General features: G+C 41.1%; 2 protein-coding genes across 6 annotated transcripts in view; both read left to right on the top strand.

The window, feature by feature from the left end:
• kirrel1a (kirre like nephrin family adhesion molecule 1a) overlaps window positions 1-11,669 on the top strand; it is a 32,584-nt gene extending 20,915 nt beyond the window's left edge. For 2 of the 5 annotated variants that reach the window (XM_026160198.2, XM_026160210.2), the window contains exons 8-15: window positions 86-213; window positions 3,641-3,767; window positions 4,042-4,142; window positions 5,535-5,751; window positions 6,100-6,207; window positions 6,481-6,608; window positions 6,900-7,013; window positions 9,047-11,669. In XM_026160198.2, the coding sequence (XP_026015983.1) occupies window positions 86-213; window positions 3,641-3,767; window positions 4,042-4,142; window positions 5,535-5,751; window positions 6,100-6,207; window positions 6,481-6,608; window positions 6,900-7,013; window positions 9,047-9,709 (1,586 nt within the window). In that variant the 3' untranslated portion in view covers window positions 9,710-11,669. The remainder of the gene's footprint in view (window positions 1-85; window positions 214-3,640; window positions 3,768-4,041; window positions 4,143-5,534; window positions 5,752-6,099; window positions 6,208-6,480; window positions 6,609-6,899; window positions 7,014-9,046) is intronic. The other 3 variants (XM_080299802.1, XM_080299803.1, XM_026160219.2) reach the window with 3 other exon arrangements.
• A 983-nt stretch (window positions 11,670-12,652) lies between these two features.
• ndufs2 (NADH:ubiquinone oxidoreductase core subunit S2) lies at window positions 12,653-22,567 on the top strand. Its single transcript, XM_026160235.2, has 14 exons — window positions 12,653-12,813; window positions 15,570-15,673; window positions 16,081-16,271; window positions 16,426-16,546; window positions 18,071-18,183; window positions 19,189-19,263; window positions 19,427-19,504; window positions 19,630-19,715; window positions 20,025-20,144; window positions 20,992-21,121; window positions 21,418-21,513; window positions 21,694-21,777; window positions 22,190-22,247; window positions 22,340-22,567. Exons 1-14 carry the CDS (start codon window positions 12,707-12,709, stop codon window positions 22,375-22,377), a joined length of 1,401 nt encoding a protein of 466 aa, XP_026016020.2. The 5' UTR covers window positions 12,653-12,706; the 3' UTR covers window positions 22,378-22,567.
• Window positions 22,568-22,667: the final 100 nt, after the last annotated feature.

Here is a 22,667-nt window from a genome sequence, read left to right as displayed (position 1 = left end):
TTGTGTTTCTTTTTCTCCGAGTAGCTTTTCCCCTTTTAGTCCTACTGCATTATTACTCTCTCTCTCTTTCAATCTCTGTCTCCAGTCGGTCCAATCCTGCTGGTGGAGCCACAGCCAAAAACAGTAGATGTTGACTCTGATGTGACCCTCAACTGCAAATGGGCTGGAAACCCTCCGCTCACACTCACCTGGTTCAAAAAGGGTTCAAACATGGTAAGAAGCTAAGAGCCCACGCTTTGCACATTTTCCTCTGTACTTGTGCTCACACTGTTTTTACAGGTCACACTTTCTTCCCAAGTGTTTACAAAAGCGCCCGGTCATCGAAAAGCATTATGTTATATTTTCAAACACCATCTTTTATATTTATAACTTACATGAAACTAGGTTTTGATTTGTTGTCTATAGTAATATGATTCCAATTTAGTAACTCTATCCTAATCTATAATCAGCAAAAGGTATTAATAATATTTAATATTTCAATTATGTCAATAAAGTTATTTTCAATTTGAATTTTAGAAAATCTGTTTGTTGACAAATGTCTGGTTAACTATTAGTAACTTGTCGCTCACATCTATTGTATTTCCCCCCCAAAAATGGTAAATTTAGTTGGTGTTTGCAAATAATAACCTGTATGTAAAAAATGAGTGTAGTGATCATGACATCACTCACTGGTTTACAAAGTACCATTTTTTATGGAGGATCGGGAGATGATGATTTCATGATTTAATATTGACTAAAAAACTATGAGCTAGAAAATAAGACATTAATACAATAATTCATTATCTGATCATTTCATGGACAATAAAAATGGGAATTATAGATAAATATTTCTAAATTAACTATTAATATATTAATAAATACTTCAAATAGAAAAAGGATTTACAGAAAAAATCTCAATAAACTCTCAATAGGAAACCTCATTTAACCTCATGTAGTTAATAAGCTATTGGATTAGCTGCTCCAGTTAGCATTTAAGTAAATGTTTGTGCTTGTTTAAGGAGACTTAACCTCGTGTATGACTGAGCCTGTATAAGAAGTATGCAAAGGGACACTGCAGTGAAATGATCCTCTAAGTGTGCTCTGGTGAACTCAGCCTGACCACCTGTTATAAATAACGTGCTAACATGGCTAACCGTAGCATCACTTTTAGCCTCATGTTAGCTTTTGAAAATATTACTAGCACTAGCTAGCTATCGTTTTTAGTAAGCTAATTTGCTTTTCACAAACAAAAAGCCTGTCACATTTACACACAGTGTTAGAGCAATCACTGAAACATACAACCTTTAAAATAATTATTAAAATGCTCTCATCAGTCCAGATATTACCACATAACGTTCTGATGCTTAAAAGACTTTAGACAGGGTGATTACAATGACAGAACAGCAGTTCAGTCATTTCTTTTATTATTGATATTCAACAAAGTATGAAACACTGAATTATGAAAGTGCAGGAAAGCCAAGGACACGTGATTTCTGATAGACGGATCATAAATGGCCCAGCATTTTTCAAAGAATGCAAGCTGTCCAATTGTATGTTGGTATTGTTTCTGGAAATTGCACAGTTGGATTGATCAGTTCTGCAGAGCAGGGCATGGTACAGCTCAGGGATGAAAACTCTGTCTGTTCATCATCTACCTGAAATTGAGTTATTCATTATTTTGTCTGTTCCTATATCTTGTGCTGCTCAACAGAGCTGTAGACAGGTATAGACTTCTGGCTGATCTTGATGAGTGGTTGTTGCACAGAGGATGCAAAACACTGATGTTTGTCTCCTCGCCAGGATTAAGCCATCCCTCAGCTTTAAGGTGAAGGAAAGTGGCATAGAAGAGATTCAAGGAAATATTCAAATACGTTCCTCAGCAGCTGCTGATGAATTCTAAAAAGAAAGAGTCAAAAATACTTGCAGGTCACTTTCACCATTCACTTAACAGTGACATCCAACTGCTGATACATTTGAATAACTCTGATGTATAAAAGAAGATTTGGCAGATTTTTCATGGGTGCAACCCACATACACAACTCTGCTGCTCAACCGACAAATGCATTTTCTTTACAAATGTGGCACAATTTAAGGGAAAATAAACAGGCTTTCAAATGGTTTGAGATTTACTGACAATAAGCAAATCTACCAAACTCATACATCAGATGTGGTGTGATTTTGCAGGACTTACGGTATGTTATTAAACCTTTGATGGCTAGGTGTACAGTGCTCCTTAAATGGTTTTCATTGCTTAGATTTGTGTCAAAGTGCGTGCACTTGTGTAAGTAAGACAAATGAACTGAAATCAATAGCATCATCTTTAGCCTTTCTCTTGATAGAGCGCAGCAATACAAGGACTGACAGACATAATCGCCCTGTCAAGTCTTTTAAGGCTTCAAGTATCAGAAAATTATGTGTTAACATCTGGACTGATGAGCCCGTGTCTACTGCCATTTTTGTTTTACATACAATTCCTCTTTTTAAATAGCATTTTTGAAAATCAATTTTTTACACTGTAAATTTGAAATGTTTTTTTATTGAGAGTTATTTTTGTTCTGTAAATCCTTTTTTCTATTTGAAGTATTTATTAATGGGATAATAGTTAATTTAGAAGTATTTATATTTCTTATATATTCTTTCTTAAATATCTATAATTCCTCCTTTGGATGTTGATTAAATTACTGTCTAAATAAATAAAATAAACATCACAAAATGCTTTATTTGATCTCTGAGTCTTCTGGACCTCCATATTTTTGGCCAACACCCTGCTTCTTTTTTTTGTTTTCTTCTTTTTTGAGTTTAAAATGATCTGAGATCTAAGCCATTATAGAGGGAACCCTATTCTAACCTTTGCAGAAAGGTAAAGCAGGCATTTATGGAATGAATTTTGGTGTGTGTCACTTTGACTCTTTATGGATTATTTGCCAAAACTTTAACACAAGCTTTTAATAAAAGCAAAAATAATGCTTCTGTTTTGCCTAGGGTTAGAGTTATGGTGGGCACCAATGACAGCTCAGATCTCAGAGGCTCAACATGGGGCTCTTTGAGGATTGACTTGCGTCTGGAACCAGCCTCTAATGGTTATTCGGCACACTGCAGTGTCTGGCTTTATATCTGACTGAATTTTTGAGGATCAGCAGTTACCTCTTTGTGCTGTTGCTACCATAAGTGTCACCATGGACTGTTTGGTTAGCAATAAGGCTGTTTATGTTAGCTGCGGTGACTTACAGTGGGGAAGAGACCATCACTAAGACAGTAAAAGAAATGGGCTTGTTACATGTCTTTGTTTGGAAACTGTGGTCTGCCTTGGCCAAAAACCACATCTGTATAATCAAACTCGTTCAGGTGTTTTTCTTTCTACATGCTTACATATTTAGACATAATTTAACATGGCTAATTTTCAGATGGATTTGGTTGCTAAGCGTCTTCAAAACCTTTGTGATAGGTTAAAATTGGATGTGCATTTTTGCATTGTTGGCAATTTAGAGTCAGAGTGGAAGAACATGTATACTTAAATACTATCTACGATGGGATCTTTTGAGATAATACACATGGACCTTTTTTCTCCCTATACACTGTACATGTGGACCTTTATTCTGTTTATTCCTTGCTGCAGTTTTGCAGATGCCTTGTTTATATTTCTTTTTTCACTCCCCCACAGGTTCTGAGTAACAGCAATCAGCTGTTTCTGAAGTCGGTAAGCCAGGCGGATGCTGGCCAGTATGTATGCAAGGCTATCGTCCCACGGATTGGAGTAGGAGAGACTGAGGTCACGCTCACAGTCAACGGTCAGCAAACATCAACACAGTTTAATGTGTCACTGCTTGTAAACGAAAATGTTGTACTTTCGAAAAGGTCAGCGTCTCTGTAATTGAAAGAAAAAAAAATTGCTATATGTCTAAAGTGGTGGGCACTTGTTTTTGACCATCCTACACCTCCTTTTGAACAGGTCCGTAAGGTCAACAGTTAAAAAAAGAAACGAGCAATAAGCTTGGGTTTAGCGGTTTTTAGTAGTTTCTTTTACATTTTTGTTAAATGCATCCACATGTTCTCTCCCTGCAGGCCCACCCATCATTTCCAGTGATCCAGTCCAGTATGCCGGGAGAGGAGAGAGAGGAGAGGTGAAATGCTACATAGCTAGTACACCTCCTCCAGATAAGATAGTAAGTGAAAGAAAATGTGACTCATTTGTGGCAAAAAAAAAACCGAAGATAATTTTTTCTACATTTTAGTCCAGACCGAGAAAAACGCCAAACCAGGAGAAGCTTTGGTCACAGAGACAACAAGGTTGTGCCTTTTAGTCCGACAGCAGTATCTATTTTATGGTTACTGTACCTTCCTTTTCGTAAATGGTTCTTTTCCTGCATGGCGAATGCTTTTAGGCACCGACACTGTCCCCTTTTCTATTTGAGTGGTGACTCACCCTTAAACTCTCCTAGAATGTTCTTCCATCCCATCACATAAACAAACCAACACTAAGCCGGCCCGCTTTTAGCTCTGCGTCAGAAATCGTCCTGGATGCTTTCCCTGCTTGGTTGTATCAGAGAAACGCAGCAGTAGTAGCTCCACGGCTCCCCCGCCTCTGTGACTGATCCATCCTGACTTGCGTTGCACGCTTCTAATGCAAGTGGCGGTGGTTTGGGCAGAGAAAGATTTATAAAATATAAAAGACTGGGGAAGAACAGTTGTCCCAGTAAACACCACAGCCAAGAGAATCTCCTTCTCTCGAATAAGTGGGCAGATTATGGAAACATGTGGGCTTATGTATAATTAACTCACCTTAGCGCAGTACTTCAGTGCTGAATAATACAGCTGCTTTTAGTGGCTTTAAGGTTGGAGGGTGTGCAAGATTCTCACCAGCTCATTCATCTATTACTGTCATGTCATTCTACAATGTTAGTGTGACACATTATAGCCAGTTGGCATTTTTGAAAAGAAATATCTTAACAGCTACGATCACCCTGTTGTGTTGAGAAAAGCAAATATTTAAACAGCGGTAATTTCAATTTTTTTATTCATGTTTGAAAAACTGAAAATGTAGTGTGGCGATAGCACAAATCATTAAACTGCCAGTTACTTAGATCTTCTGCATTTATTAGCCATACTGTGAACACTTTTATGTAACCAGTTCTGTTTCAGGTACCCTTTAATGTGCTTGAATACAGCACATTAATATGTATTTGTGCACAAATGCATAACTGGAAGCATTTGACTTGACTGTGATTTGATAGCTGGGGTGGGAATCATAAAGTAAGTCATAATAATATCCTCATATGTTTCCCATGGTAACGACGGTATCACAGGACAACTCCTGCTATAATGGTTGCAAGAGTAGGACTCGTCACAGTATTTATGTAACTTTATTATGGAGTGAAATGAAGTAGTGACTCCTGCACGGCTACAAAAAAATCATGACATTAGTGCAAAACACAGTGTGATGTTTTTTTTCTATACTGAGCAGGTCTTACACAGCTTTCCTGACTACAATGAATCTGCTCTTGAAGCCTTTTAATTGAATCTGATTTAGTCTAACGGGGTTTGTGCGTGCGCGTCAGGTGTGGGCGTGGAAGGAAAACGTGTGGGAGAAGGAGAAGGGGACGCTGCTGGAGAGGTACACAGTGGAGCAGAGCAAACTGTCATCTGAGGGCGGTGGCGTCCTCTCCACCCTCACCATCAACAACGTGATGGAGTCCGACTTTCTGTCCACTTACAACTGCACGGCCTGGAACTCCTTCGGCCCGGGCACCATGATCATCACGCTGGAGGAGACCGGTGTGTTTCACATATATTTATAGAACATTTTTCAGTGTTCTGGAGAAAATCTCAATGAAATGACCATCTAGTGGGAAGGAGAAGTGAACACAATTATTCAGAAGTTTCACAAGGAAAGAAGACAATGATTAGAGTATGAGTTTAAAACAAAATATGCACATAAATCATAGTAAAAGCTGATTGTGTGTATGCATATAGCGACTAAAAGATGTTTCCTGCTTATATATTAAATTTTACATGTCTTGTTATGTAGCTTCATAAAATATTTGTTCCATTAAAGCCTTGCTGCTGCAGCGAAGAGCAGACATCTGTAACTCACTGTTCCTCTCTCTCACCCTCTCATTACAGAGGAGTTTCCAGTGGGGCTAATAGCTGGTGGGACCGTGGGCTCTACCATCCTCTTGTTCATATTCCTGCTGGTCCTCGTTCTCATTTTCTACCGGCAACGCAAAGGCAGTGAGTCGTACTCTCCATATGCTTTCACGTACATTATAAAGAAAATCTGCAAATCCATTGTTTCCCATGCCTTTTAAGGGAGCATCGCAGATTAAATGCTTCATTTAATGCCAAAAAACGGGCAGCAAACCAGAGAAAATCAAACACCTACGACTTCCTCTCCACCGTATGGATGCAGGTCCCCTCTGAACTTGTTCCCTTCAGCTCACGAAAACACACCGACTGACAAGCGTGTGTCAAGCTGCATTCAACCTCGCCGTGTTTTGCTTCCAGGTCGGCGCGGGGTCACGCTGGGTAAGCCCGACATCAAGGTAGAAACGATAAACAAGGAGACCCACAGCTTAGAGGAGGACTCCGGCAGCGTGTCCACAGCTTCGCGCATGGTCAAGGCCATGTACTCGGTGAGAAGCGGCAGGGTGTGTGCGTCTGTGTGTGTGTGTTTGGGTTGGATACTGTTTACACAGCCTGTAGTTGTAGAAAAAAACCCTCAGATTAACTCGGTAACCTCTTCCTGCACCACACTGTGGCTTTTGACTAAAGAAAAACACCATGTTTTTTCCCTTTTAATCTCCCCTTTTTAACACTTTCAATCCCATTTTCTCTTCTCCTGTCACACTCTGTCGCCTCCTTCCCTTTTCCTGTCTCCTCCTTGTTTTTGTTTTTTTGTTTTGTTTTGTTGTTTGACGGTTTAGTTTCTCCCCTCTGTGTCCTTCTCTCCTTCCAATCAGCCCTTTAAAGATGACATAGAGCTCAAGTCTGACCTCCGCAGTGACACCCTGGACACCCGCCAGGAGTATGACCTCAAGGTGAGATCACACAGATGCCAGAAACATTTGCGTATGTCAGTTCAGGAATGAGTGTTCTTCAAAACGTTGGAAAAAAGTACGATTTCTGAAGCCAGATTTTTCCTTTGGGCTAATCGTCTTTTCAGCAGAGATGTGTTCTGCCTCATTTGCTGGTGGTATGCTGGGAATAGTGTAAGTGCTGTACTCAGTATCTGTGAGAATGTTAGAGTAGGATATTTAAGATCAAATTTTTTCAGTGCAGCTGGCCTTAATTGCTGGAGCTCTTTTGGTCTTTTCTGCCTTTCCCTCTCAGTCCAACTGTGATGTAACTCTTCCCTCTGATTACATAGCGAGCTGGCTGCAGAGTCATTACAAGACAAAACACAGAAGAAGACAAAAACTCCATAAATTGGAAAGAAATGTTTAAAAGAACAAACCAGGTTCAAGCACACTCTGCCTATTTAGCTGGCATGAATCATTTACACATTTTGACACTGTGGGGTTGGGCTAAGGTGATGAATGAATTTTCACGCAAACAGCTGCCAAAATGTTCTTCTGAACTCCCCGCGCCCCCACCCTCCACCCACCATGAATATTTTGTGAGGGCAAACAAACCACCCCACTAGCTGAAGTGCTGCCTCGGATCACTTTGAAGAAACAGAGACATGAATCCGCCCCAGGAGGTTGTTAGATCACCCCGACAACTGCCTCAGCCAGACTGCTTTTTCAAAAAATTTTGTTCTTCCTGCTGCCTGAAGCAGCAAAACAGTGAAGCAAAGTTGGGTGGGAGAGAAGTCTGAAAGACAATGAAATTGCAGAAACATGTTAGATAGAGCTGAAGAGCAAATTGCGATGTAGTGAGCAAGGAAAGCATCGTTTCATTTTTAACGCAGGCATCCTGGGGTCAGCCCTGCGTGTTTTCCTGCTGCTCATGGACGCTTAAATTCAGCAAGAATCAGAATTTCTTCTTATTGTTAACTTGACTAATCTGGTCTCCTGGGATACAAAATACACAATAAGAATACCTGCCAAATAAAAGCCCAAATTCTGTATATACACTGGAAAGTTGATATCTCTGTGAGCTGCTAACAGCAGTTAAAAACATCCAGATATAGACGGTGGAGAGATAATAGCACTAAAGCTACTAAACCTTTAAAAAAATGATTCTTATGTGTTGTCTTTTTTGGCAAATGAAACTTAAAATATAAGCACATGGAGGTGAGAGAGAGTCTGTAAACATAACTGTAGAATAATGTACAAATTATACAGTTATTTGCAGTTTTATCATCGGTTCATTTTTGACAAATCATTGATATTTCATTTTTAAATGGCCCAGTTATCGTCAGTTTTTTAGGACACCGTTAGTGTAATGTGCATTTTCTTGTTATTTTATATTTGAGTGAAATTCATAACAATAAAACAAACGGTGAAACTCGTGTGTTTCTGTTAGCAAATATTTGAACTGAAACTAATGAGATATACTCAGTGTACTCTTACATGCTATCCTCTTCCTTTCTATAATAATTTTGACCACTGGTTAAATATTGGTTACACATTTTTATGTGCATAATTTCCAGCTTTTCATTAAAATTATTACGCATGCAAATAAAAGTCTAAATGTAAAAACTGACAAGCAGGGTGACACGATGTCACGGTTCTCTCAGCTGTCGGGTTTGATAGGGCCGTGCTGCAGACGAATCATGCAGGGTGCTTTAGCCTTGAGTGTCATTTTTGAAGACTCCCAAGAAATCGATTTGCACTCATTTCTGCAAAGGACTCGAGCAGCTGAGTCACGATTAAGGAGCAAACTGGCCACACAGCACGATTTTAATGAATCTTCACCTTGATGTTAAACAGCTTAAAACTTGCGGTTAGCCCTGACCTCTGACCTTCCACGACTACAGAAAAGTCTCTGAGAGAACAGAAAGGAACATGATTTACTACAGAGACCTTTGAACTTTGCTAAATTGTTAAAAAATCATTAAAAATAAACTCTCTGAACTCTTTTTACTTATTCTTTCTTTTGTTTCCTGCTGTCTTGTTTCTCTCTTCAGGACCCCACCAATGGCTATTACAATGTGCGAGCCTCCACCCACGATGAAGTCCGTCCTGCCTCCCATTCCACCATGCACTACTCTGACTACCGCTCCCCCACGGGAACACCAGGGGGAGCTGCATCTATCAGCAGCAGCACCGGTGGCTCAGGTGCCACAGCCAGCGGAGGAGCCCCAGGGCCCCCTGGCCCCCTCACGTCACCCGGACGCCCACAAGCCTGCTACGACCCGCGACCGCCTTCCAGACTGTCCCACATCAGCTACGCCCAGTTCAACACCTTCACCCGCGGGGGCCAGAGCCAGCAGCCCCCGGCTAACCCTGCCCCTGCCACCAGTGAATTCCCTGGAGACTGCAGCCTCTTGGACTCCACTTCCCAGCTGGCCTACGACAACTATGGATACCCCTCGCACTACCAGACCTACCGAATGGGTTTTGCACCATCCAGCTTGGCTCCTCTGGAAGCCGGCCCGTCTTATGAGATGTACGGGGTAGGATCTGGGGTGGGCAGCCCTGGGGTTGGGGTTGGCCCAGGAGGCCCAGCTCCCTCGGGATCAGAGACTGGACTAGGAAAGTACGGCAGCTCCACTCGCTTCTCCTACACCTCACAACACTCTGACTACTCCCACAGCCGGCACACACAGCGGATGCAGACTCACGTGTGAGACAGAGATGCATACCCGCCTCACAGTCTTAGCTGCGCATGAGGAAGCATCTTATAAATAGAGTCACACCTGAAAACACTCAGTCACAAATTGACATGCACACATTATCACACACTAACATGAACACACCCTACTAAACACAAACACAACTACAGAAGACAAAAAAAACATGACACACACACACACAGGCACAAAGTCAGACAACCATGCCCGTGAGACGGGGGTAGGGGAAACAAGCAAGGAGCGAGCAAAAGAGAGGGTGGATAGGAAGGAGCTTAATGAGACAGGGAAGGGAAATTCCACAGTCTGGAATTCCCTCACTCCCGATGCGTTTGTAAATCTGAGCTCTGAAAGAGCGGACGGTGCAAGTCACAATCAAGATGGGTAATGAGAGCAAGAACCCGAGAGAGGACAAGAGATCGCTGATCTTTGGAGCCCATAGCCTTTGCTGTGAACTGACGTTGTAAAATGATGAGAGAGCGTCTTAAAAGCAAACTGAAAAACATAGTACAAACTGATCGGAAGAAACCTCAACCGGTGGAAGTCATTCCTGGCCGTCATTTTAACTTTCCTTTTTGCTGGTTGACTTATTCAGTGATCATAGAGCACATATACATAGTAGCCCAGCGCGCCCTTGTGTACAGTGGCACTTGGCCGTCATGCCTGTCAGGCAGGGTAGGGGACTGTTGGGCTGGGGAGGGGCGGGGGGGCTCGGGGGGGTTGTCGTCATTTTGCACTGCATCAACAGTATTCATGCTTAGACGTCTTAGACATCTATATCTGTGTTATGTCTTCTTTTTATTTGCACACAAGACTAGAGCTTTGTATTCTATTTTTTAACATTACAGAATTATTTTTGTCAGTGTAAAAACATGTAATGTGTACGTACGGACCAAAACTTTGAACGAGAGCGCACGTAGCTCGGGCCTGAGGGAAATCCACTGAGACAAGAGTGCCAACAGAAGAGCCTGAATTCAGGTTGTGTTTCACATCAGAAGGCTGTATCAGTGTATAAAAGAAACCTAGTGCCAAGTGTTCATGTTGTTCTTCACCTTAGACCATGTATATGCAGTAGAAGCTCCTACTATTGGCGGCTGTTGCTTTACAAACCAGGCTTGGGGGCCTTGAGTCATTCCCAGACAGTTTTTTGTAGGTTGGAGCCTTTATCTCCGAGCTCTGAACTACAAGCCTGGTGCAGACGGAGAGAGAAAACACAGATGTTGGGTTTAGAGTGGCCTTATAGAGGAACATGTCATACATTTCCATTTTTGAATCATTCCTCATCGTCCGTCTGCCAAAAATGGCCAGAGGAGAATGTGTAAGGAGAGGTTTAATGAAGGCTTGTCCACAATATTGACATGTAGTAGTGTATGACTGTGAGCGTGTGGGCGTGCGAGTGTGTGTGTGTGTGTGTGTGTGTGTGTGTGTGTGTGTGTGTGTGTGTGTGTGTGTGTGTGTGTGTGAGAGAGCGAGAGAGAGAAGGATCAAGGGGGAGTGCGTGGGCGTAGGCGCGCACATCGATTTGTACAGCGTGTTTGTATAGATGCGTGAATGACTGCGCGTGTACGGGAAGCATACTTTAAATACGCGGCGCCCCAATCGGAGCGCTCGCGTCACTATTGTATGCACTTGCGTGTGTGCATGTCTGTGTCTAAAAGTGTGTGGGTGTGTGTGTGTGTGTTTAAAGTATACGTCCATATCATTTCTCTCACAATCCTGTTACAGTACTTTTATACCTCTGGTAGGACTGTATCCTGTATTATTGTGTCTTTGAATTTAGAAAAATCCAATGTTTATCTTATTGTACTGTTCTTCGTAGCAGAGAAAACTGTTCAAAAGATGTACAACGAACGTTATCAAACTCTCATTTTTTAATTTCATTACCTTCAATATTTTTTAAAAATGGTATGTAATTATTTTTCCACAGTATTACATAAATAAAAGCACTGTTTTTTATAAAGTGTGGCATTTGTCATCTTTGAGTAGGTGGAGATTTTTTTTAACATGCACTGCTGGAGCTTCAATTCTTCATTGGAGAGTCCATTATAAGTCTGTAGTATGTTTATAGATGGCAGTACAAAGTGTTTTAGAAAAATAATAATAAACTTTTAATACTTTATCTAATTTTGGGGTCCTAATTTTGGCTGGTTTTGTAAAAACATTGAGTAAGTTCAATAGCCTGTGATTCTTTTTACCTTCCACTGCTGTTTTATATCCAATGTACCTGCTAGAGGTTACCTGCATGGGGGTAATCATTCAAATTCTTCCCATATTTATTAGGATCTAATTATAGTTAAGTTTAAATACAACCAAGACTGCACATGGATTATTGACTGGATGCACCATTGTATGATAATATAAGTGCAATATCCATCCAGGACAGAGAGACAGACAACCATTCAAGCTTGTATTCATGCCTGTGGTCAAATTAAGAATAACCAATTAACTATTAGTATAACTATTAGTAACTAAATGATGGATTGGGATTAAATAAGTTTATGCATCTTCCTGTTCCTTTATTAACATGTAAGTTATTTATTATTATTAATGTTTTGTTTTCCTTTTGATTTGCTTTTTTTGTTTGTCTTGTTTTTCTGATTTTTTACTATTTTAACATGTTCAAAATAAAGATACAATACAATACAAATTAACCACCTGCATGTTTGTAGACAGTGAGAGCAAGCCAGAGTACCTGGGAGAACATGCCAAATCCACTTAAAAGACCTCAGTGAGAATTATTGATGTAAAAATGTAAGTTATGATATTAAATTGTTACTTTCATTTTATTATATATATATATATATATATATATATATATATATATATATATATATATATATATATATATATATATATATATATTTTAAATCTTCGTAGACATAAAAATAGAAAACAATGAATTGAACTACATTTACCGACAGGTGGCAGACACGACACCACGACTACAGAAGAGGAAACTCTTCTACGTCACTGGCCGGAGGTTGTCTAACAGCCAAGATGGCGGCCACAATGTTGAGGTCGCTTAGCAAACTCGGACGTCCTTCAACAAAATTGTTATTAGGCCATAATGTGCTGAGCCCTGGCTGTGCGCTGCTGCAGAACAGGTATGATAGCAAAAAGACAAACCGTGACTCCACGAGTTATCTTTGTCCTCATGACGGTCTTCGCTTAGCTCCTCACAGATGTGCATGCCGAGAGGCTCATGCTAGCAAAACGCTACATAATCCGGCTTTGCTGCTATAAAACATCGCAGGGCTCGCCCTGTGCAGTTTAGTAGTATGAAAATAAATGAAAAACATATTTATTGGCTGCTTGGCTATAACGAGTGCCCTCAGCAGCTTGTTTAGAGCATAGGTCCGCATCTCCCACTGTCGGGTTAACTGGAGATCTGCTGTCAGCGTGTGTCAGTGTTTACTACATCAGTGTTTCATGGTCAGTGAGGTCAAAATGGTTTTAACGCATAGACAGAAAATTAAAGGTTTTGGCACAAGGATGAAAATAAATAGATAATTTGGATGATTTTGGAGGTGTAGTACGCTATGTTTAACTCAGCTCAGGGCTTCAGAAGGTCTCTGAACCAAATTCAGGGGGATATAAACCTGTAACTAGCATTATGCAATGCTAGTTACTGACATATTTATGCCTCTGTATATTTGTAATATTCAGCATTAATACGTGCTATTTTATTACCGTGGCTGTATGTTACAGGACTCATGCAGTGCTGTCAAAAACATGTACATGCTTACTACTTCTATAGGAGTTAGGAGGGCACAGAGCAGCCAGATGGTGCTAATCAAATGCATTTGAATAACTGATCCGCAAATGTTACCAAACTAGCTGTTTGCTAGTTTTAGAGCACTCAGGTGTGTGTTAATACAACGCCACATTCTTTCCAGGGGTGGAAATCCCAACGAATGCAATCCACGGTCAGGCTGTGCAGTGCTCAGAGGAACTGGAAAATCCCAAGAGCTCCATCTTAGACTGTACAGGCCTGAGTTAGCATGTTAAGTGTTTAAATTCATGACAGTTCCCAGAGAAAAAGTTTGCAAAGTTGCTTCTGAAACCCCCCACAAGATTTAATTATCATTTAATAATAGTATGTAAGTTCACGCACAAATCAGTGATTTGCTGAATGACATCACTTACAGTTTTGGCATTGTCCCACATATTCTGGAGGATCTGTGGTTTTTTTCTCATTGCATTGTTGCTCTCATGCAAAGTCTTTGGAAGGCTGTACCTTTTCTGGCTTCCTTTTCGTACACAGTTGTTTCAGTGTCTTCAGGCTTCTTTCTTGCATTATTACCACTTTTTCCACTTTACCTGGAGCTCAGCGTATTTCCTTATGTAGACATGGGGCCTTGGCAGTATGCAGAGGACACAAGCCTGCTGGTTCAGAGTGATTCTGATTTACTTACATACACACAATGGCAAGACCAAAATAGGCCGGTGCACACATTTCATAAACCTGGTGGTAGTTTTGAGTGTGTGTTTGTTTTTGCGTGGGATAAGAGTGTTTCCATACGTACTTATCTGCCTTCACACACATATGAAATTCATCAATAGGATTTAATATTATGTCTGCACAGAATTTCAGCTGTAACAGGTTCAGTTCTTCTGGGAAGGCTTTCCGCAAGGTTTAAGAGTGTGTTTATGGGAATTTTTGATCATTTTGTCACAAGTACATTTGTGAGGTCATGCACTGATGTTGAACGAGAAGGCTTGGGTTTCAGTCTCTCCTTTAGTTCATCCCAAAGATGTTCTATCGGGTTGAGGTCAGGATTCTATCCACGCCAGTCAAGTTCGTCCACACCAAACTCACTCATCCTTGTCTTTATGGACCTTACTTTGTGCATTGGTGCACAATCATGTTGGAACAGGAAGGGGAAATCCCCAAACTGTTCCTACAAAGTTTGGAGCAGGAAATTGTCCAAAATGTCTTGATATGTTGAAACATTAAGAATTTCTTTCACTGGAACTAAAGGGCCGAGCCCAACTCCTGAAAAACAACTCCACACCATAATCCAGTGCAGTCACACAAGTACCGTTCTCCGGTCAACCACCAAACCCAGACTCATCCTTCAGATTGCCAGACAGAAGTGTGATTGGTCACTCCAGAGAACACGTCTCCACTGCTCTAGTTTCCAGGGATGGAGAGTTTTATACCACTCAATGCAGCTGCTCGATGATAAAAACCGATTCCATGAAGGTCTTTACGCACTGTTCTTTAGCTAATCCGAAGCCCATTGAAGTATGGAGGTCTGTAGAGATTCGCTCTGCAGAAAGTTGGTGACATCTGCACACTCTTCAGCATCCGCTGACTCTGAATGGATGAGTGAAAACTTAAAATGAGTAAATGAGGGATAGCTGTTCCAGTCGCAGAAGTAAATCTACAAAGTTTCAAAGTCCAAACCTCAACCTCATTGAAACACTGTCGGGAGATCTTAGGAGAGCCTGCAGACCTCAATGATCTGAAGCCGCATTGTAAAAAAAAAAAAACTTGGCCAAAATTCCTCCACAATGACACGAGAGACTGATAAAGTGATGCACAAAACAATTACTCGACCTAAGTTCTGCAAAAGGTGGCCCTCCAAACTACTGAATCATTGACATATTTTGTTTTTCACGAAGAAAACTTTCCATCTCTGCATGTTTCCTTGATGAGCTACTTCTAACGATCAGTCCTCAGGTTGGCAGGCTCAGTTCCAAGTAACATCTGATAATGAGGTTAAGGCTTTAAGCAGCGCGTAGGTAGCCTGAGGCACCACCTTTTTGTACTGCAGGATCGTGTTAGCACTGATAAAGGTCGCCACCCAGCCTCATACCTACATCGCCTTAAAAATAACCTTGCTGTGTTTCACAGGCAGAAACAATGGCAGCCAGATGTGGAGTGGACGGAGCAGTTCGCTGGTGCAGTCATGTACCCCACTGCTGTTAATGAGAAGTGGACACCGCCCCCGTGGAATGGTAAAGACTGCTGTTCACCAACATCTACTCGTTTCAAATATTACTTTTTTCTTTTAATTGTAACTGAAAGGGAAAATAATGAGCTGCCAAGACTGCGGGAGAGTTGAACACAGTCCAAGTCTAAATGTATCATGTCAGCCTTTGGCAGAGACAGAACGGTAAAACGTTTGACTTATTTCCATTTTTGTCCTCTGTGTTTTCTGTCTGCCAGCCTTCATTAAGATGGGAGGCAGGTATTCAGTGTCTGACTTACGCGTTTCTATTTCCACAGTGCACTTGATTTAAGATGTGCTCATAGTTTGGGCAGCTTGTTCCGCATTATGGTTATTTGTTTGATGAAAACAAACGTGCTGGTCTGTCAGACTGGTCGAACTTTAGTTTGCTGTTTTGTGCTCTTTGTTTTTCAGACAAAGATCCTCCTGCAGAGAAGGAGGTGTCCAACCTGACGATTAACTTCGGCCCTCAGCATCCTGCAGCTCACGGTGTGCTGCGTCTTGTGTTGGAGCTCAGCGGGGAGTCTGTCAAGAAATGTGACCCACACATTGGCCTGCTGCATCGTGGCACAGAAAAGCTAATCGAGTATAAGACATACCTGCAGGTACTGAACAATGGGATGACTTAAGTGGTCTTTGTACTCGCCAACTTCCAGCCATTACATACCTGTTAAATTATTTTGTATGCATGTAAGTGTAGGGGCAGTTTGTATTATTTTTGTAACCATCCTCATTTAAATAAAACACGTTCTGCTGCAGGCTCTGCCCTACTTTGACCGCCTGGACTATATTTCCATGATGTGTAATGAGCAAGCCTACTCTCTGGCTGTGGAGAAGCTGCTCAACATCCAGGCCCCACCCCGTGCACAGTGGATCAGAGGTACTGAGCATGAGTGGTCAAATATGAAAACTCCTGAAGAAAAAATATTTAAAAAAACATTATTCTGGAAGTCTTATTTAACCACTATTAATGCCAAATTTGCATTTTATAAATTATTATATTATTATATTATTATTATATTATTATAATTTTTTTATTTAATTACAATGTAGTTTGCACTTATGTACTCATATCTACATATCTTTAGTTTGTGTATTTAGCTGAAGGAAACTGTGTTTTTTTTTTCTTTCTATTTTCTGACAGACTATTAAGTCTGTCAGAAAATAGAAAAAAATAAAAATGCTATAAATGAAATAAATATAAATATAGCTAGGGGCAGGGATAGTGGGTAAATTCAAATTCAAATTTTTATTTGTCACGTACACAGTCATACACAGTACGATATGCAGTGAAATGCTTAGACAACTGCTCGTGACCTAAAGTGGTCGCCCCATGATTGGAATGTTGGGGGTTTGAATCTACTAAACGGCTACCCCGAGGTACCCATTCACTGAGTGAATGGGTTAAATGCAGATGAGTAATTTCCCTATGGGGATTAATAAAGTATGCATTACATTATTGTTATGACTGTAAGATGAATCAAATTTAATGTTGTGCACTTTCATGGTACTTGCGCAGCATTGTTTTCTCTGGAAGTGTAAGACCTTCACTGGGCAAAAAAAACCCCTTTTAAAGCTTGATTTCATGAGCATTTAACAAACGTTTACATTTTTTTGAGTTTCCAACAGCAGTTTTCTTTGTCTGGTATGTTTGTTTTTGACCCTTTGCTTTAAGATGCAGTTAAAAATGACACACTAGGGGGCGCTAACTAAACATAAGCGCTGCTACTGTCTTCTATTGGTCCATTACAAAGTTCACAGCATAGGCTGCACGGAGATGTACGCTCAGTGTGTTTCTGTGCCACAGACACGTGCCTCTCACCTTTAGCCTTGTACGGAACAAATGAGGTTTCTGGTAGAGATCAGGCAGCCACAATTGCACAACGTACTTGAACTTGAAGATCTGAAAAGACTACATTTTCCAATGTGGAGAATTGGAAAATGTAGTTGTGGTTGCTTGGATTCTTCCTCAACAGGAAACAGTGAGAACCAAGGATCAGAGTCGTAGTTTTGTTTCAAAGAGGATCACTTTAAAGTCGTGTCTGGCAACAAAAAGCGTCAACTACTGTGTTGACTGTTGTGTTGTGTACCTGCCTTTAATGTTTAGGCTCTATTTGTGAAGAGTTAACTTGACATACGAGCTATCTAGAGCTAACATGCCCTCTGTTCTTGCACTCAGTTAGTGTTCCTGGGGCTTTTTTATCTGATTGAATTGATTGTTTGACCAAGTAATCACCAATCTAATTTCAAGAAGCATTGAAGTGTTTAAGTAGATTTTTTTATTTTATTTTATTTTACGTGGACACTAACAAAACATGTTGAACTGAAAGTAAAGTAAAACTTCACCAGTGAGCAGCTGGAACCTGTTTCCAGTTTGTTGAGCTCTGTTCTGTGTCGTTTGTAGTGCTGTATGGAGAGTTGACTCGCATCCTGAACCACATCATGGCCATCACCACACATGCTCTCGACATTGGCGCCATGACTCCCTTCTTTTGGATGTTCGAGGAGCGAGAGAAGGTAACGGAACAACAATCACAAGGTGTACTGTGGTTCTAATCTGGGGATTGTTCTAGTTTTTTTTTGTTGAGTCAAGCCCGCTCCCAAAATCGCTGTATCTTTGATTCATAAACAGTAGCTATGTTCTCATCAGTTAGTGGCACAGTGACCTTCAGCTCTTCAGGTGTTTACTCAACAATATCCTGTGTGTGAGTCAGGATGTGGGCCACGTCTGACTTCACATTTTCACTGAGTCACTGAAAGTGTCCCAAAAATGACAGGACTGTAAAATGAGTCAACCGCTTGAGTCTGAATCTTCTGCTGGCGATACAATGTGATGATCTGAAGAGAATCCTGGTTTACGGCATCCAGCGTAGCATGAAATGAGGAGTTTGTGGCTCCACGGTGATGTTACTTAATTCTGGGTTGCTTTGATAGTGAGATTCGGGTTGTCTGTGTTTTTAGGTCAGAGTGTTACTTATCTTCTTTTTGACAATACCCCACAGATTCACTAAGGGGTTCAGCCAAGTCAAGCAAACACAGTAGTAAGTGGTCATCAAAGGATTTGGTGTTAGTGAAATGAAAACTGCATCATCATAAATCCTGACAACAGGTGGAATACGCAGTCCTCCAAAATCTACGGCTACACTGTTGCATAAAGTACTAATATGCTGATAAAACAATGGTACCCCGAATAATCAAAGTCTAGAAACTTCACACTGAACTTCAAACGTCTTGCATTCAGTGTCTGTTGACTAGACACTTGATTGCAGTGGCACCAGCCTCAGTCTACTCATTGAGAGTCTCAGTTGTTTGATTGTAACAGCATTCATCAGTGAAATGATAACCTATCACCGTGATCGACTGGTACATCCGATTGTAGCTTTTCTTTTAAAATAGGCCGTCTAATCCAGCGTATGAGTTTTGCCACTAATCCTGAGACTGTGACACTACTGTACATGGAAATGTGTGGGGTTTTTTTCTTTTTCTTTCCTCTTTAAATCTTTAATTCTTGTCTCCTCTCAGATGTTTGAGTTTTATGAACGAGTGTCTGGAGCAAGGATGCACGCTGCATACGTCAGGCCTGGTGGCGTACATCAGGTAGGAGAAGAATTCATTACATTTTTATAACTAGAAAGTTCAACACTTCTCTAAACATGCTTTTTAAAATCTATCTATAGATACATATAGATTATATAGATAGATAGATGAGAGATGCAATCTAAAGATCAGTATAATATTGTTGCATTTGAATATATTTCAGGATTTGCCTCTTGGCCTGATGGATGACATCTATGAGTGGTGTAAGAATTTCTCCATTCGGATTGATGAAGTTGAAGAGGTGAATGACTCCATGTTCTCCTCAGTTCTCCACAAGCTCTCAGTGAGCTCAAGCACGATGGGCGTGTGGAGCTTGTGGATGCAATAAATTTAAAGTGACATTCATGTTGGATTTCCTTCATGCAGATGCTGACCAACAATCGTATCTGGAAGAATCGCACTGTGGACATCGGAGTGGTTTCTGCTGAGGAGGCCCTCAACTATGGTTTCAGGTAACCCATAAATGAAAGTTCACTGACATATTAGAAAATTAAGTTACACTGATGACAATGATGGCTTCACTTGCACAGTAGTGAGCTGTTATAAATGCATTCTAAATGAATAAACAAACCCTCCTAAAGGGAAGTGACACTGCTGTGTCAGAGGCAACGCGTGTTTTCAGTCTTAATAATGGTGCAATCTGCCACAAACTTATGAAATCAGTTTGTATAATTCATTTAAATAGTCTCCTTCTGGAAGCTGCTAGAAATACATGTGTTTGTAAACCTTGAAATGCATCACTCTGCTTTTCCCACCACCAGTGGAGTCATGTTACGAGGGTCTGGAATCAAGTGGGACCTGAGGAAGTCTCAGCCCTATGACAAGTACGATGAAGTGGAATTTGACGTTCCGATTGGAAGCAATGGAGACTGCTATGACAGGTAAGACTCCTCCAGACAAACAGCCCGAGTCTTCTCTATAGCAGCCCGGGTATGAGCACACCAGAAGAATATTTGGTCTCTTTATTATATATATTCTTCTACTGTCTCTTATTATTGAGCAGTTTAGTCTTTTTGAAATGAAATACTTGTGATTTATGTGAGTTTATCTGTTGCTTTTTTACAAAAGGCTGCCTATAGAACCAGGTCTTACCACTCGGCAGCTGCCATGGCGCATATCTCTGTTTCTGATCAAAGCAACACAATGTAAATTTAGCAGTAAATATGTCACCCAGTTTAAAACTCAGACGTTCAGCCTAGCAACAGAAAGCTTCACAGAGACATTATTGGCCAACTGTGTTTAAAAGGAATCCTGGTTTACGTGCCTACACGGTGAGAGCTTGATGCTCCTGGCTTTCATGAATGCAGCATAAATAATCAGAATGAGCCGTCACTCACAGACGGCAGAAGTTGGCGACCTCGTTTGTCCACAGAGTTTGACCTATTTTCTGATCACCCTCTTGGAGTGACTAAACATGTGGCTGCGTACAAAGCACATTGTGGTTCACCAGTCTCACTGGCATGAGTGGAACACATCCACTTCTGTTTTAATCAGTCAAAATGGCCCTGGGAACGATTTTTTTCTCCTTCAGGTCGATTTCCTGTACTATACTATGCCGTAGTACTGTAGTTGTGTAATGCACTCTGAGCATGATGATGCCAGACTGAGCTGCTAACGTCTGCCTTCCACCTTCTCTGCAGAGTGTTTGAGGTGTATATCGTGTAGTGGCGTAGAGCAACATCAGTCCTGTGGTTTACTGCTACTTGTGTGTGTATGTGTGCGGCTCAGGTATCTGTGCAGAGTGGAGGAGATGAGGCAGTCCCTGAGGATCATGCACCAGGCGATGAACAAGATGCCAGAGGGCGAGATAAAGGTGGATGATGCCAAAGTGGCTCCGCCTAAGAGGTCTGAGATGAAGGTGTGTTGAGTAGAGAGGTTTCCTCTTTTGCTGTGCAGCCTGCAGGCTATTTACGTTCTTCTCTGTATTTCATCACTCGTGTGTTATTTCAATTTCTTGTTAATTTGTGTTCACTCGTCCTTTTTCAGAGTTAGGACAGTTTTATTGTAAAACTCAATTAAATTTGGCTGCACTTAAGGCTGGAAACCACCTGTACTTCCCCTCACTGTTGTAATGTTAACATTCCCTCAATATACACTGATGCTCTTTTCTTTTTATGCTTTTTTCCCCCCACAAACTTTGTGTTATTTTGCTAGATGTCCATGGAGTCTCTGATTCACCACTTTAAACTGTACACAGAGGGCTACCAGGTCCCCCCAGGGGCCACATACACAGCTGTAGAGGCACCTAAGGTGAGAGCACTCAGTGTAGAGTATAAGGACAAATTGTGCAGTCATCAAAGTGTACGACTAAGGCTTTTTGAGTCTTAATTAGATGGGACTTTGTTGTGGTGTAATATGCTTATTGGAGTGTGTGTGTGTGTGTGTGTGTGTGTGTGTGTGTGTCTGTGTGTGCGTGTGTGTGGCTTGCAGGGAGAGTTTGGTGTATATATGGTTTCAGACGGCTCCAGCAGACCCTATCGCTGCAAGATCAAAGCCCCTGGATTCGCTCACTTGGTGCGTACTTAAAAATTTCACACGACACTGTGAAATATTAAATACTCCCACCATCAATTATTCAGCTCATTTAACGGCTTGTCCTCTAGGCTACTTTGACTTCATTAACTATATTTTATTAAGCGTTACGGAGCAGTTTTTTTTTTTTGTTTTTTTTTGTCCAAAGCTCTCCTCGGCTTCCTTCCTGTTCGTCTTAGCTCATGGTTAAACGAGCTAATGCAGTTGAACGTCGTCATTAGAATTTGGGTTTACAAGGCTAAAAATGTGTTTGAAGTTGCATAAACAAACTAATTGAGTCGTTACTGTGATAACTCGAGGCTATAATCTCATGAATTAAGACAACTTTTGTGCTCTCGTGCATACTGGAAGCTTCACTTGCTCTAAATGTTACTTCATGTTTGCTTCTTTCTAGGCCGGTCTGGATAAAATGGCCAAAGGACACATGTTGGCAGATGTGGTGGCCATCATTGGTGAGAATGTCACAATAACTTAAATACTTGCAGACATGCAGAAGCGAGCGTGCAAACGGAGCTGCTTCACATCGAGTGTTATCTTCTTGCAGGTACGCAGGACATAGTGTTTGGAGAGGTGGACCGTTAAAGCGATACTCTTAATGTGTCGCTTCCCCAGCGAGGACTCTCTCTCTCTGTCACACCACTATCTTGTCAGACGGGCTTTCTTCCTGTTCTCTTTTCACTGTAGTGAGCTTTTTGACAGGCGGCTTCGTTTATCACCATTCATGTACAATGCCCAAATCAACCTAATAAATATTTTATGTCTGAACAGTAAACGCATCTGTTTTCTTTGTCCCACTGCGATAAGTTGACATCTTAAGGCTTCGTAAAGTCTAAAACACCCTCTTTCTTTTTTTCTTTCCACGCTCTTGTGCC

This window comes from Astatotilapia calliptera, chromosome 3 (assembly GCF_964374335.1).
Source record: "Astatotilapia calliptera chromosome 3, fAstCal68.1, whole genome shotgun sequence".
NCBI lineage: Eukaryota > Metazoa > Chordata > Actinopteri > Cichliformes > Cichlidae > Astatotilapia > Astatotilapia calliptera.
This window is presented reverse-complemented; position numbering and strand designations above follow the sequence as displayed.

Excerpts from the sequence above, each read along its gene's own strand:
- ndufs2 (XM_026160235.2), top strand. The coding sequence starts at position 12,707 with ATGGCGGCCACAATGTTGAGGTCGCTTAGCAAACTCGGACGTCCTTCA. Across the intron at positions 16,272-16,425 it reads AGTATAAGACATACCTGCAG|GCTCTGCCCTACTTTGACCG; the intron begins GTACTGAACAAT and ends GTTCTGCTGCAG. Across the intron at positions 20,145-20,991 it reads AATGGAGACTGCTATGACAG|GTATCTGTGCAGAGTGGAGG; the intron begins GTAAGACTCCTC and ends TGTGCGGCTCAG.